This window comes from Nestor notabilis, unplaced genomic scaffold (genome assembly GCF_000696875.1).
Source record: "Nestor notabilis isolate BGI_N333 unplaced genomic scaffold, ASM69687v1 scaffold33301, whole genome shotgun sequence".
NCBI lineage: Eukaryota > Metazoa > Chordata > Aves > Psittaciformes > Psittacidae > Nestor > Nestor notabilis.
Genome location: NW_009916703.1, coordinates 1152 through 17219, shown reverse-complemented (window position 1 = coordinate 17219; position 16068 = coordinate 1152). Strand labels below are relative to the sequence as shown.

The following is a 16068-nucleotide window of genomic DNA, read 5'->3' as shown; positions in this document are numbered from 1 at the left end:
AGCAGGAACAGCTCTGAAGTCTTTTGGAGCCAATCATAAGCACCATTAGATCTCAGAAGTGATTCTAGTTCTGTTTTTAATCACAGACATCAGAATAGATGAGCAAAATCTATGGTAGATCAGTGGAAACCCTGCTAGCACAGGCCAGAGAGAAAAGCAAGTCATTGCCCAGCCAGAAATCAGGAAATTCATTTCCTTCTTGTACCCCAAGAAGACTGTCACAACTTTTCACATACAGGAGCAATCACTGGAAAGATTGCAGGATGAATTGGAGAAAAAAGCACCAATTTTCACTCTGTGAGCATAAGGAAAACGCAGGGAAGAATATGGGTTTTTGCTAAGCCATGTGGAAATAATGCCAGTTGACATAAGGAAGAGCTGCATTTGTCCACCTAAGCCCTACAGCATCTGCAACGTAGCACTTAATCAATGTTCTAAGTGGATCTTCAAGTTGAGTCTTCACTTTGGGTTTTAGCTCCCTTTCTGTTCTAAATCTTACTCTTTTGTGTGCTTCTTCATTTCAGGCTAAAGTTTCTTTAAACCGCTTAGCGGCTTTTCTAAATCTGGAAGAACTGAGTCCTGAGAGCTCAAGCGGAAATACTTCTGACTGTGGTGAGTTTTCGTCTTATGAGAGGAACAGCTTCCATTGATCAGATTCCACTTTTAGGGTGCCTACCATAGTCATAAGAGAAGAAAGTTTGCCTCTTACTGTCACTTTATCTCTCAGGCCTAATTATTTCTAATGATGAAATCTAATCTGGTAATTAATCCTTTCTTTTCATACTTAAGGTTCATTTTATATAATAAAAATGCACACTGAAACATAGTCACATAAATAGGGATGTATCTGTGTCTACCTTTGCATTTACAAGCGTTCTTTCTGTTTCTCCTCATATTTCAGGACAGGCAAGTATCACCATAAGAAATGGGACTTTTTGCTGGAGCAAAGAAATTTCTCCTTGTCTTAGAAGGTACAGACTTACCTTTAGTCGTCTCAATTCTGTAGGTCAGGGTGGATGCTGAATGAACTAATTCCTTGGAGCCTAAGTGAAACTAGTGTGAAATATCTAAAGAATTCTGAGTTTGCTTCATATTTAACATTGAATTCTGAAAATTATAAAGTCAGATAGAATGCAGTCTTACTTTTCTGCTTGGAAGCACATAAATGGGAAGGTTCCTATATCTGGATATGGCCTTAATATACAGAGACTACTTGCTTTACACAATTTTCTTGTCCAAATATGAAATTACAGCAATTGAAATCAAAAAACTAGAATGCAGATATTATATATGACATCACTACATGCTTATTTCAAAAGGCATTGCCGTGTTAGAGAAGAAACAGTGCTGAAAAGTTCTGATCAAGAATGTTTCTTATCCAGTGCTTTGGGCTAGCCAGTCTCCACAGTGGTGATCTGGGTTTTAAACTCAGATGGAGATGCAGATTAAGACTTTCTGGTTGGAGGCATCTTTGAAGGGATGACTCCTGCTGCAGAAACTCAATGTGATGGAAGAGTAACCCTGTGCAAGTGAGGCCTCAAGTATGAAATTAGGGGGTTTAGTTGGTACATTTTAATTGCTACCAGGCAATACCAAGAATTTTGGTAATTTTCTTTCCAGAAATTGTATCTAAAAGATGGTAAGAGACTAATCTTTTCTCAATAGGATAGATCTTACCATGCGCCAAGGCTCCTTGCTTGCTGTAGTTGGCCAGGTGGGTGCTGGAAAGTCCTCCTTGCTGTCAGCATTACTTGGTGAGCTGGAGACAGTGGATGGCTGCGTGAGCATGAAGGTAAATTTTCCACTGAGCGTTTGCTTCTAATTAGGCTGTCTGCAGGAATGGTAAGGTATTAACCAAGGCATCATGTACTGGATGAAAACCCATTTACTGCTGAATTTTAATAGAGGCAGTATGTACCAGCCCACATTTAATTATCTGAAGATGCTTAAGACTTCTCAGATGAGCCTGACCCTTAAGAATGGGAATCCTATTCCATTTCCCACTCTGACAGTGAACTGAAGTGGCATCCTGGTAAATCACATCATGTATTTGCACCTCTGTTTCTTCTCTGTAAGATAATGAGAGTGCAGACTCATGTTTTGCAAAGCCCTCTAATTCCAGATTTCTATAAATCTAACTGGGAGAGTTTTTCTTCAAAGACAGGTTCCCACAGTGTCAAGCTGAGCTTATGAAACAGATTGTTAACATTGTTCCACTTCCATTTTTATAGGACACTGTAGCTTATGTCCCTCAGCAAGCTTGGATACAAAATGCTTCTGTGGAAGACAATATTCTCTTTGGGAAAGAGATGGATGAAACATGGTTCAATACAGTGATAGATGCTTGTGCACTGCAACCTGATTTGGAGAGCTTCCCTGCAGGGCAGAAGAGTGAAATAGGAGAGAAGGTACTGGCTTAGGTTGATATTTTGGCCAGCATTTTCTTGAGTAGCTACAACTTTGGGTGTCCTGTTTAAAACACCTACAAAAGCACTAAACTTGCAGGAGGCAGGTTCTCAGTAATTTCTGAAAAGTCAGGCCATGATTTAGTGAGGTCTGAAGCCCACCTCCTGAAAGTTAACCTAACCAGAGATCAAGAGACACTTAAGACAAAAATCAACAAATCCAGGTCATTCTTAGATCCTCTTTTGCAGGAAAGTGGAGTTGCTCAAGAAAATCTGTCTCTGCATCTCAAGAGCACCATTTGGACAGAGGGAGAGGGAGGAAGGTGCACTGATGTAAAAATACGGAAGTCATAAAACTGCAGTGTAAAAATGGAGCCAACAGTTGGCAAATACACTGTTGCTTTGGATTAAAGACTGTCAATACATTTTTACAGGGAATAAATATATCTGGAGGGCAGAAGCAAAGAGTGAACCTTGCTCGTGCTGTGTACCAGAAGGCTTCAGTTTACCTACTTGATGATCCCCTTTCAGCTGTTGATGCCCATGTTGGACAGCACATTTTTGAATATGTTCTTGGACCCAATGGCTTACTGAAAGACAAGGTGTGTTATAAATCCTGAACTTTAAAAGATTGCACAATGTATCTAATTAACAGGACCCCAAAATGTTTCCAAGTGAGGTGGGTTACTCACTTTTTTGCTAGTGGCAGCAGGTACTGCTGTTAGCAACAGTGGAATGGGTAACTTCTGTAGTCCATACAGCACATGGAAGTCCTGTGGTGAATCTCACCTAGGAGAAGACTGAAAAGTTAGGTTCTCCTGAAAGACTGTCTTTATCCTCATGCAAACCACATACCTAGTTCCAGCCTTACTGCTACAGCAAGTTTATAGCTCTTTGGTCCTCCACTGACATTATCCTACTCTCTTTTTGAGATCTACTTCTAGTATAGTGAGGAAGAGCCGACTGATCTCTTCCAGCTCATTCTATCTTATCATAATGTCTAATCACTTTTGAATAGTTCAGTGGCATCTTTACAGTAGAGTTCATCACTTAAACTTAAGTATTAAAATCAGTCTTAAGCACTTCCATTCTTTTTTGCATTGGTTGCATTTTGTTATTCTTTGGTATTTCTCTGCTGTCAAGCAATCTGGATAATAAATGTGGTTACATGAGAGGGAAGGCAAAAGCAGCTCTTTTTGCTTCATGGTATTAATTGCCTACAAATACTTGATTCATTTTCACATCGTAGAAGGAAAGCAGGTAATTTCTTTCATTAGGAAGTCCAATTAAAACAGATGTCTGATTACAAATACCTTTCTCTTTTCTCTTCATGTGGATTAGTTGCAAGGATCAGAATGTAATTATTGTATTGAAACAGAAAGACTGGCAAAAAAAAAAAAAAGGTATCAGACTTAAGCAGTATTCAAAGGGCTTAACAGTATATTAGATATATAGAACATGTCCTTTGCTACCTGTGCAAATATGCTCAGAAATTTAAAAGAAAAAGAGGTGCACTCTAATTCCATTCAGGTTGACGAAGTTTTAGGCACAAACTTAATTTTGAAATAGTGATATCAGTGACAATGCTTCCCAATTAACATCATTCTACTTTAGAGCTTCAGTCTTAGGGGAATCAACAACTTGGAACCGGTCAGTGAGCCAACCAGAAGGTCCCCCTGCACACAGGGTGCTAGCCTGGGACTTCAGGTTTCAGCTCCCATCCTCACTCTTTTATGCTGTGCATGACACAAAGCAAGTTGGTTCACCCCTCCGGTCCCAAGTTCTGCACTTTCAAAATGGACACAAAGCCATGCTGCAAAGTTAAACTTCATCAAAAAGGCAGTCAGAAGTGATAGGAATAACAGAAATATCTCCCAGTTAGCAAAAAATGACACTGAGTATGTGTCTTCCTTCAGAAGACAGCTGACTGACACAGCAGGGGAACACCAGAACAATTGCAACTGTTCCCTCTTTATTCAGACTCGTGTGCTGGTGACTCACACAATCAATGTTTTGCCTCAAGTGGACAACATTGTTTTTCTGGTGGATGGAATGATCTCAGAAATTGGTTCCTACCAAGAACTTCTACAGAGAAATGGGGCCTTTGCAGAGTTCCTTCATTCACATGTTACTGCAGAAGAGAAGGCAGGTGCTGGTTTTCCAGGTAACCCAAATGAGTTGGAGTCATTCTTCCTAAGTCTATCAGTCAACTGTTTCCTTAGTATATACTTAAAGAACTGAGGAAGAAGGGGCATCTACTGCTGTTCACAGCTGGGAAGAGGGATGAGAGAATAAAACTGGAAAAGCCATTCTTAAATGTTTTTTTATAGACATTTAAAGCCAAGATCCAATCACAGTAAGCTGTCACTTTGAGTGGGGAAAAATATGCTTCTCAAGTTAGCTGACTCATCACCTTAAAATTGGTTCTTGAATAAACAGTTCTATCTTAGTAGACAACAATCATGCCTAAACAGAATTACCCACTACATGTGCTATTCTTCAAGCCTCACCTTGGTATTTCTACCCTTAGAAACAATTCTTTGTAATGAATCTTTTTATTACTGCTCTCTCAAAGGCTATACAATGCAAAATGGGCTTTAAAGCATTTTCTTAAAAAGCATTTATTTCACAGGTATAGGAGACACCAAAGGCACCATCACCTCTAGAAATGATTCATCGCACGACAAGCTCTTTAGGTAAGCTTGAAGTTGTCTCAGATACTGAAGAACTTGCTCTAAAAGCTCCTATAAGCCTACATGGAGGCTCTTACTGATATAACACAGGTTTGGGACTGATCTGTAAATTAGTAACAAGAGCAAACTAGTAAAAGTCAAGAATAAATTAAGAAACTACTCATGAATGCAGAGGTTAACTAACATTTTCTCTGTATTTCACAAGGAGCCAGAATTTGTTCCAGAGCTCACATACAAGGCACATTGGTACATTTGCTTGCTGTTCACTTCCCAGTGGGGCTGTAAGGTCTGACTCATCTCAAACCAGCCACAGCAACTGAATGTTTAACTCAGCTTTGCTCGTTGATAGCTTGGCAGAGCCCAGTCCGTGTGACAAGTATGTACAATGGTTGGGGTTGCTCTGGAGGACCCTGAAAACTGCAATCCTCAAAATAGGCACAAATACAGGGGTGAATGGGTAAGGAGATCCAGCTTTAAAATACTCATTGCCTTGGCTAAAAATTGAAAGGATTTTTGTTTCCTTTATGAAGTGACATTTCAGCCAAATCTTCTGCTATGGGAAGGGAAACCACTCCTGGAAGTCAAGACTGTACCACTGCTGCAGCCACCAAGGGAAGATTAACCAAAGGTGAAAAATCTCAGCATGGCAGGGTAAGTAAAGCACCTTCCTATAAAGGCAAAGACATACTCCATGGGTTCATTACTGACCACTCACAGCAGGCAGGTCAGCTCACTGCCTAAGTTACACCAGTGCAACTCCAGAGAAGTCAGCTGAGCTGTACAAGTTTGCCCTGTAATTGAAACACAGTCATTTCAGCATTATTTTACATAGCACCTTCTCTGCAAACTGTATCTCCCTGGATGCCCCGATCCAAGCACTGGTACCAGAATAGAAATAATGCACATACATTGCAGAGAGCACATTATGGAAATGAGAGGGAAATGTTTCACTCTAGGTTCATACTTCGATTTATGCAGCCTACCTGAAGGCGACAGGCTTACCACTGTGTGTGTACATCATTCTGTTGTTCATGTGTCAGCAAGTGGTGTCATTTTTTCGTGGTTACTGGCTCAGCATGTGGACAGATGACCCTGTTCACAATGGGACACAACAGCACACAGAGCTGAGAGTTGGAGTCTTCGGTGCACTAGGAGTTGTTCAAGGTTCGTTTAATTTGCTCACCTAGTTCTCTCTATTTCCATCTCCCTTTCGCATATCCAGGATGTTTTCTCAGAACATAAACAAATTCATACCCATGGGCTTTTAGCCTCCCAGGCTTTTGGCACCAGCCCTAAAGGTTTGGCATGCGACCTAAATCTACAGGCTCTGACGCACAGAGAGGATTTCTAAGGGATCTGAACAATATTTCCAGTGTTACTGCCTGAAATTCTACTTCATGATGTGCTAGAAGTGTTCTGTGCTTTTCAGCAGACCATGATCAATAGTGTCTTCCTCTATACTTCCTGCTTAAATTAAATGAGCTGAGCCCTCAAAAAGCATTCAGCAATGGAAGAACTACAACATTCTTATTTTTCTCTCCTGCCCCCTTGTATCCAACATCTTCTGCATACCTTTCTTCTTCTTCTTGCCCTTTACATTCCTCCAATATAAATAAATCATATCAAAGCTCAAGCGGTGGCTCTTCTCCATGCTGGACTAAATCTCAGTTTAGGTCTTTTGAGTGTAAAAGAGAGGGAAAAAGAGGAACTTGTGAAATTCTACATTTCTTTAAATCTTTCTCTTTTAAAATTACCACAATTGTTTTGGTTACTTAAAAAAAAAAAATATCTGGAAAAATCTCAGACCAAGTGACAAAAGACTGGAAAAGTTTTGAACAAGTTGAAACAAGTGGGAAGAGTTGGGTACCTTTTTGTGTAGGTGAATCTGTAGGCAGGAAAGGTAAGATTGAGTAATTCAGTGTAATTCCAGCCAAACTCATTTTGTAAAGAATAAAGAATTTGTCCTGCATGTTTAAGTTGCTGAATCCATGGCCCCTGTCAAGCTTGCTTAGAAGATCTTCTGCCCCATTTTAACTACCCTACAGAAAGGGTAGTTTACACTGCAGCTCTGAGGCTTGGCTTAATTATTATCAAAGAGAAAGTCAGCTCCTTTCACTAGTATAGTATTTACAGTACTAAGTGAAAATTGTGATATTGCAAAGCAGAGCTCCAAGGTGAGTTGGTTCAGACCTGGTGCTGTGGTTTAATTCTATCCCAGCCAAAACCAGGACACTTAGTAATAATGATTATTTTTGGTATTGCAGCCTTTGGCAGATTTGCCTCCACAGCAGCAGTCCTTCTAGGTGGCGTGTTAGCATCGCACAAGCTCTTTCTGCAGTTGCTGAGGAACGTTGCTAGATCCCCAATGGTCTTCTTTGAGCAAACATGCTTCTCCAGAGAAATGGATGCTATTGATTCTGTCATCCCTGACAAGCTGAAGTCCTTGCTGGGATTCTTGTTCAACTTGCTGGAGATCTACTTGGTGATTGTAGTGGCTACACCAAGGGCAGCAATGGCCATAGTGCCCTTGACTCTTCTTTATGCTGCATTCCAGGTAGGAACTCATAGAGATACACAGACAGGAGAGGCTGAAGCAGCAGAGCCGTGTCCCAGCAGAACGCCTCCTTCCATTTCTTAGGAGCAGAGCCATGCAGAAATTAGTTTCATCATCTCAAATTGCATCTGAAGAAGAGCAATGTCCATGGCTCTTCCCACATCACCTCAGCCTTCCAAAGCATCCCAGAGACCTCACAAAGAGGCTTGTGATTTTCTGATACCCAGATCAGACCCTACCTATATTCCTTATCTCCATTAGTGGAAATGCAATCATATGAAAACCAAAAGCATTTTACCTTTCCTCAAGAATTCCTGCACTGCTTTTTAATACATCCATGTATGCCATGCAGCTCTCCCACCGGGCTCTGAAATGCTTTACCAGCTAAGACCAATGGAAGGGCAAGTAAGGGTGCAAGTATGCCTCTGTTCTCCATCAAGCAAAGGGCTGGTCTTCAGGAGAAAGTCAGTATGAGTGTAGAGGCTTTGCAAGTTCAGAGTACCCTGGCTCCTCTGCAGTAACTAACCACAGGGTTATTCTTAATGAAGATAGGACATAACACAGGCAGAATCACTACCACACATTTTAAGGGCATCTCCTACCTGCACATGAGGTTTTGTAACACTAGTATAGTATGTACCATTGCGCTTGTTGAAGCCTTCCCAAATTTTCTGTGGAAAACCTCCATGGAGGCATAAGCCTTCTAATCACTTCCCCTTCCATTTCCCTTTGTACCAGCACTTCTACGTTGTCACCTCCTGCCAGCTGAGACGCATAGAGGCAGCCAGCAGGTCACCCATTTACTCCCACATTTCAGAAACCTTCCAAGGGAGCAGCGTGATCCGTGCTTACAAGGACCAGGAGAGGTTTATTTTGAAGACCAATTTCCTAGTGGATGAGAATCAGCGAATATGCTTCCCTGGAGCAGTTGCTGACAGGTACAAATCTGCAGTGTGAAGAATATACATATACATATATTACTCTCATGGCCTTGGTGAGTGGAGATATGAGGCCCATCATCATATGACAGTGTATGAGGCCTCTGGTATATGCAGAACCCAGCAGACAATAAAGCTATCAGCAATCAGCCACAAAACAAATGAGTACCACCAGGAGTGAGAGATGTTAAACCAACTCATCAAAGAAACTGTGTGCTGACTGCTCACATCCAAAAAACCTTGGAGAAAATCCTAAGAAGACCACAAGCCAACTAGTTTAGGCAGATTGTAGCCATTCTAGAGCTCCAGGGTAGCTAGATAAGAGCAACCAGGGCATGACAAGCTTCGTTGAGCATCCTGTACCCCAGCAGCTCCACAAGTGTTTTGCAAAGTAATCACAGATTCTGCTGGGAGAAAGGAGGAGGGCACCCAGCAACAACCCTGTACTCTCCTCCTCTTGCAGGTGGCTTGCTACAAACCTGGAGCTTCTAGGCAATGGCATCGTGTTGTTTGCAGCACTATTTGCAGCAATGGGCAGGATGTATCTTAGTCCAGGAGCTGCTGGATTCTCCATTTCGTATGCTCTTCAGGTAACTCAGTGTTAAAATAATACCATGCTTGCCTTTCATCAAAAGTAACTTGCATTTTAATTTCCGCTAACATTTAATTTTTAAGAAATCATGAATTATTTCTGTGGTTGGCTAGATGGCTTCTACCAAAGCCTGCTGTCATTGCTGAAACCCAGAGCACATGACCCCTTACAGAATGAACCTCAAACACGTGCACAAGCCATCTTTTTCCTTCTGTACCTTAACTCACACAGGGGCCTCAGCATGTTCTGAGCAACTGAAGCAAGGTTTTCAGCATCTCTCTTACCTGCTTGTAGACCAGATACACAACAGCCTAAGAAACAGCTACACATTCTTTTAGCATCCAAGTAGTAGCATATCCTTCTCTAGAGACTGGCTGAGAAGAAGCTATGTGCGGAACTGGCTAGGCTCTTTAAATACAGCTTTATAAACTTTCACAGGGATCCATGGTTATTTTTTAGCCTTTTAAGGGATGATTTCTGAAGTAATTAGCTGATAGGAGGTCTTCATAAATAAAGAATGACTAAGACAAAGTACCAGGTACCTTGGAAACACGGGTCAAGACTTATTTTATCTGCCATAATGCTTCTGTTTCTTTCTGCTAGATAACTGGTGTTCTGAACTGGATGGTGCGCTCCTGGACAGAAATAGAAAACAACATTGTTTCTGTGGAGAGAGTGAGTGAATACCTGAGGACTCCTAAGGAGGTAGCTAACCAATTATTGTTCTTACTAGTAGAAGTCAACACAGGTGCAAACAAAACAAGTTAACTTCTCTGTTCCACCTGGACAAACCCTCTAGTTTTCCCCTTCTAAAAGGCCAATTATATTTCCCTTAAAGAAAGGGCAAAAAAAGGCATTTGGTTTTTATCCAACTGACTAGATTTGTTTTATAACCTCTGATCATCATTATTTCCTTAAGACAGTTAATCATTAGATTGCCATTAAAATAGCTTGACTTGGTAACACTCATGGAATGAGCTGTATTTTCTGCCCATATTTGGAGTGTTTATTGTGCAAGTTCAGATGCAACCTTCTGATAACTGATGGCTGCTAGATAGCCTTTTAGCTACTAGAAGTCTCCAGTGCAAGCATTTCTATTCTGTAATCATTAAAATTATTTCTCCATATGCTTCCCTGAGACCCTACTAAAGGAGACTTTCACAGTCCTGTTTACAGGACCGTATAAATCTTTTTTTATTGAACTACTCAAAATGTCATAACTCTGACATGCACACAAGTGTTTATCCCCATTTTCAGTTAAGACAATTGGCATCTTTCTATAAAGTCAACATTTGCAATATAGAAGTTAGAGGCCATTTTCTGTGGTGAAAACAGTAAATAGATTGGGGAAATTTGGCACAGATGTCTTCATAAGCTGCTTGTTTCAGTATGGCTGCTCGATTTGGTAATTTAAATCAGCTTTATCCATTGCTGTTTGGTTTTATCTATTTAGGCACCCTGGACTCTGAATGACAAACCTCAAGGCCAGGTTTGGCTCACTGAAGGAAAAATTGAATTTAGAAACTACAGCTTACGGTACAGGCCAAATTTGGAGTTAGCACTGAAGCATGTCAATCTAAGCATCAAAGGGCAAGAGAAGGTAAGCAAAGCCACTTGGTTCAGAAGAGCTACAGATCATGAGCAGTGCTTTGCAGTGGTCAGATCTGGGCAGATACAGTCCCTGCCCTACACCAAGGTAGGGTAAAGTATGAACCCATCTATTGCACTGCACACCTCTCCTAGTATGAAGTAGTGTTTCCAGGATTGTTGCATGTATACATGTGACATTCTTCTGAGTGAACTTTCAATTCACAGAAGGCTAGTAGTTACATAGCAAATGAATTTCACTTTTTAAATCAAGGCCATGTTGTACCTGCTAAGTCTTGCAGTTATTCTTCCCCTCAAAAGGTTTCAAGATTCCTTTTCATACAAAACAATTATGCCTTACAAATTACTCCCTTTAGAATGCATTGTTAGACTATGTGAATCTTGAACAGCCCTGAAAATCTGATGCATGCAAAGCTGTCTGTCTTCAAATAGTCAAGAGGAATTACATGATAGATCTGTCCAACTGTGGAAAACCGTCAATATCAGAACCAAAAGTTTCCATTGCTCTTTACAGATTGGCATAACTGGAAGAACAGGAGCTGGGAAATCTACTCTTGCTGTGGGAGTGCTGCGATTAGTGGAAGCTGCGGAAGGAGCGATCCTAATTGATGGACTAGATATTGCTCAACTAGGTCTCCATGACCTTAGATCCAAGATAACTGTCATTCCCCAGGTATGAAATTAATTTCCAAAATGCTTCAGCAGTGTTGCAGGTCTTAACACCTAAGAAAAGTTTATAAAGATTCTCTGAGGGACATTTGGAAATTTCAAAGTTGGAAATAATCTCTATGCCACACTAGTCTCCTGTTCAATGTAACATTAGCCACAGATGTGCACCCACAGCACGGAAAACTGGAGAGCTCATTTTTGTAACTCATTTCAGGAGTTGTTTGTATTGTCTCTGTGTTCAGGATCCAGTCTTGTTTTCTGGCTCTCTAAGAATGAATCTCGACCCATTAAACCAATACACTGATGCAGACATCTGGACAGCTTTGGAACTGACTCAGCTCAAGAACTTTGTTGCAGATTTGCCAGATCAGTTGGAATATAAGTGCACTGACCAAGGAGAAAACCTAAGGTACCTTATCTGCAGAAAGACAGCGGCAGGGCAGTGCTGGCCTGTAGTCTAGGAGAACATGGAGCTAGTGGGACAAGGAGTCTGATTCATAAAGAAAAAAAATGGTACCCAGACATCAAATTGCTGCATTACTGTCCTGTTTAGCAGCATGAAATCAAGTCATAAGACATCAAGTGGAAGACCTTTGATACTTAATAATTATGGTGCCTTGTGTTTGTGCAGTACTTAGACCACTGGAATCCTGTTCCAAGTGCAGATCTCCTGGGGCTACAGTAATACACTCCCTTTGTTTCCTTAGGCTGTTGCATGCTGTTACCTGCAGTGCTGCCAGCCTCAATCACCCTTTCAGAGAAAGGGAACAATCACCTTTTCATTATTATTTTCTACTTAACCACATATTCTGACCACAGGAAAAACTCTCAGTTTACCATCCCTCTTCTTACTTGCAGCACTGGTCAGAAACAGCTGGTTTGTCTGGCCAGGGCACTTCTTCGGAAAGCCAAAATCCTCATTCTGGATGAGGCCACAGCAGCAGTAGATTTAGAAACTGATCTTCAGATTCAGTCGACTCTGAGGACTCAGTTCAAAGACAGCACAGTGTTAACAATAGCTCACCGGATAAACACCATCATGGACTGCGACAGGTAATATCTTCAGCCACTTACCTAAGGAGGATGAAAGACAGACACAGGCAACCTGTGTGAACTAGACAAACCACACAGTGTTCAGGAACACAATTTAATTTCTGTCCTTTTCTTTAAGCCTCAAAGCTTTGCTTTAGAGGTCGTAGGAGCTATCTTAAATCAGCTAGGCACCAGTAGGTTAATCAAAGATCATTTATTCCCACATGATACATTTCATGCTGTGTCATACCCCTCTTTGCCCCCCACTGACAGTATGACTACAGCTTTGCATCATCTTAAAATGAAACTAAACTACACATTCACAAATCTTACTCGTCTCAGTTGCCAAACTCTCCCCGCTCCCCAAACTCTGTTCTTGAACAGTCACTCACCAGAAACCTATTTCTATCCCACAGCTGTTTCCCAGCTGAAAAGCTTGGTTGAATAACAAGCAAGTACTGAAATTCATTTTAGAAATCAGTGGAAATGAGTTTATTATAGCTGCTGGTACATCCCCAAGCTTACACTTCTGTTTTTACGTTCACAGGATTTTAGTCTTGGAAAATGGTCGGATAGCTGAATTTGATACTCTGGAACACTTAATAGCTCAGAAGGGACTGTTCTACAAACTGATGGAAGAATCAGGCTTTGCATGACTCACTCAAGGAGTATGCCACAATGCCACCAATATCAGGAATAATTCATCTCGTAATTGAGTTATCTTGGTTTCACTCTAAAATGCGTTGCACAACCAAATCTTGGTTGAGCTGTAACTGCAGTGAGTAGACGAAAAGGCATGACTTGGGATGGAGGTTATTTCCATAGGAAACTTCACAATTCCATTTTCATTATGTTTCCAGATACCAAAACTTCACTCTTCTGTTGCAAGTGAACCAGTAAAAACTTAAACACCTTGTTGCTTTTATGGTATAAAAGCAAACAAGCCAAAAGACCACAGCATGTCCAGTTATACCATAAATGGAGTCCAAACAAACTGTCATACTTAAAGATTACACAGATTCTTTTTAAAAGCCAACAAGGTTTTATGGACAGCAAGCAAGAATTTAACTGGTAGCAATGAAACTTAACTGTTTACAGCTTGTCCTGAGTTCCAGACAGAACAAATTTAGTCTTTTGACAACGTCATAATGACTGCTCACCTGAACGCTGTTCTTACACAGATGCAGACTCCAAGACAGCACCTGGATCTAGTCACTCAAAGTACATAAGCATAGGGCTAGTAGGGAAGAGAAAGTGGGATGCCACCAAGCATGAGAGTATACAGGCTGCCTCTGGGCCCTGTCTCTTTCTGTGTCAGTTTTGGAGGGGCCCTGAGTGAAATCATGCTGTGCAGAGGGCTGACAGACTGCTGGAGGAAGGGAACCAGCTTAGACATGGGCTTGCTGATGCAGGAGAGAGTAACTAGGCTGGCAGTGGGCAACAGAGGGTCATTCCTTCTGCTTGAAGGCTTGGAGCAGCCCTGCTGCCAAATGCCAGTTGGTCACAGCAGAGCATGTTCAAATGCAAACACCATGTCCAAATTGAATTTGGCCACAGGGAATATGTGGGTGGTGAGAAGCATCCTCCTCTGATCCTTGCAGCATGGCACTCTGGCAGATGGGGAAAGCAGCAGGGACTGACTCATCTGTCAGCTTGGTGGTTCATTCCTGGTTTTCTTCTTATGTGCAAGTTTACCTACCACCCTGGTGCCACAGAGCCTCTGGCATGGACATCTTCCAGATGTTGCTTTAACAAACCACAGAAGCGGCTGAAAGCAAAGCCTTCCTGGGCTGCCCGCAGTGCTAAGGAGCTGCCGTCAGAGCTGTCCCCAAGTCTCTCCTCAGGAACCACAACAAGACAATGTGACAAACAATCAGACTGTGAAATACTGCTCTTTACTGTGACTTTTGTTAAAGCACTTAATTTTCTAGAAAGCCAAAATAAAACCAGAATCAAGTATTGAAATGGGTCTCTTCCGTAAGCTAAAGTAAATAAAAAGGAGTAATGGGGGAAGGGATTGGAGAGTTCAAACTGGGAAGAGTCAACCCAGACCAGCAAAACCCAGCAGTTTCTTAACCGAGAGTTGTTCTGTAGCTTGTTCACACATGTTAAAAGCAGTTAACAGTTTCTGCTGGACAAGTGCCTAAGATATCGAAGTCCAGTGTCTGCTGCCATACTGCTGCTCAAACTCCAGGAAAGGCAATTTTTTTCCCCTCTACTTTCTCCAAACATTACTCAAGGGCAGAGACAAAAGAAGAATTCAAACAACAAATCCAAGTTACAAGCACTCGAAAGGTTTCTCAATGGATCTCAAAACCGGGAGCATCTAGAAGTAGTGGGATAAAGTTAGGTATTTTTTCTTTTTAACTGAGGTCAGAGAAACAGAAGTGACCATGTTGCTGGGTAATTCCAAGACAGACATCTTTTAGCATACCATAATCTCCGATATAAACATCTTCCAAATGCTTGCTTTCCGTTCCTAAGTTGGTAATGAAGAGAGAAGGCAACAGAAGGGGAAAATAATCAAAGCATTCTTTCACATTGGTAATCTTTGAAAGGGAGCAGTTTTGCTGTTGGCCTGCACGAAGTAAGAGCAGCAAAAGTACCATCAGTTTTCACATGTCAAGCTGTGCTTGAAAAGGCAGAAGGGATTCCCAAAATTACATGTGACAAAACCCCCCATGTTTCAGATGAGCCAGAGTCCTCAGCTTTACATCCAAGTGGTACTGTAAGTAAGTGACGAACTGGGAGCTCCAGTCTCACAAGAAAAGTAATAGTCATCACAAGGAAGTTATCTGGAATTGGTTAAAGCAAAATATATAAAGGAGTTAATGCTTGGAGATACCATCCTCTCTTGAAAATCTAGTTCAAGGAACAGAAAGCGCTGCTTAAAAGGACAGGTCTGTTGGGTCTTTCCAAATGTACTTCTTAGATTAGACTATTTGACTGAATTTTGCAATTAGCACAGGAGGTAACTGCAGCAGGCTCAGAACTATGCTAACAGCCTATTTCATAAGTTGCACTGAATAAATTTTACTATTAAGAAATAGAAGCCTGCCCAAAAATCTCCAGTAATCTGGATAGGACTTGCCCTATCTACACGTTTGCAGCATTCATTTTTAATACTTACTGTGCAGCACAAGTGCAACATACACAGAGCAGCTGTGTTTAGCTCAGCCCCCAAAAAATCCACTAATCTAAAGAGAGTTTATTAACATCTCAGTGGCTTTCCAACTCTATTTTCCTCTCTGGAGCAATGAGGTCAAGGGCTTAATTAGTACTAGCACTGCTTCAGTTGTCTGTCTGATCTGGACATCAAACCTTAGGGCTTTCAATTCCAATTTACTTCTTTTCCTTTCCTTTTTCCTCCTCATTTAAGGCTATCTTAAACAAAGTGAAATCACAGCATTATGTAGGAGAGAAAAATGACATTAAAATACTTGTCCCATGCTTCCAAGTTTAATGCAATACTGAAATTGCTAAAGCTAGAAAATAAGAATGAAAGTGTCATGCATTGATTTACATGAAGTTCATGCCAAATGTAGTTTGTAAGTTGCACTCCTAGTTCCCTAGATGG

The 16068-nt window shown here is 41.2% G+C and overlaps 1 protein-coding gene across 1 annotated transcript in view; it reads left to right on the top strand.

Moving 5' to 3' along the window:
* Positions 1–13147, top strand: part of ABCC6 (ATP-binding cassette, sub-family C (CFTR/MRP), member 6) — a 22862-nt gene extending 9715 nt beyond the window's left edge. Inside the window, exons 13-30 of the mRNA XM_010024686.1 lie at positions 525–622; positions 912–971; positions 1666–1792; positions 2232–2408; positions 2840–3007; positions 4386–4569; positions 5038–5101; positions 5629–5749; positions 6055–6262; positions 7363–7652; positions 8391–8590; positions 9054–9180; positions 9786–9887; positions 10636–10782; positions 11305–11463; positions 11702–11868; positions 12318–12512; positions 13039–13147. Of these exons, the coding sequence (XP_010022988.1) occupies positions 525–622; positions 912–971; positions 1666–1792; positions 2232–2408; positions 2840–3007; positions 4386–4569; positions 5038–5101; positions 5629–5749; positions 6055–6262; positions 7363–7652; positions 8391–8590; positions 9054–9180; positions 9786–9887; positions 10636–10782; positions 11305–11463; positions 11702–11868; positions 12318–12512; positions 13039–13147 (2703 nt within the window). The remainder of the gene's footprint in view (positions 1–524; positions 623–911; positions 972–1665; positions 1793–2231; positions 2409–2839; positions 3008–4385; positions 4570–5037; positions 5102–5628; positions 5750–6054; positions 6263–7362; positions 7653–8390; positions 8591–9053; positions 9181–9785; positions 9888–10635; positions 10783–11304; positions 11464–11701; positions 11869–12317; positions 12513–13038) is intronic.
* The last annotated feature ends 2921 nt before the right edge of the window (positions 13148–16068 follow it).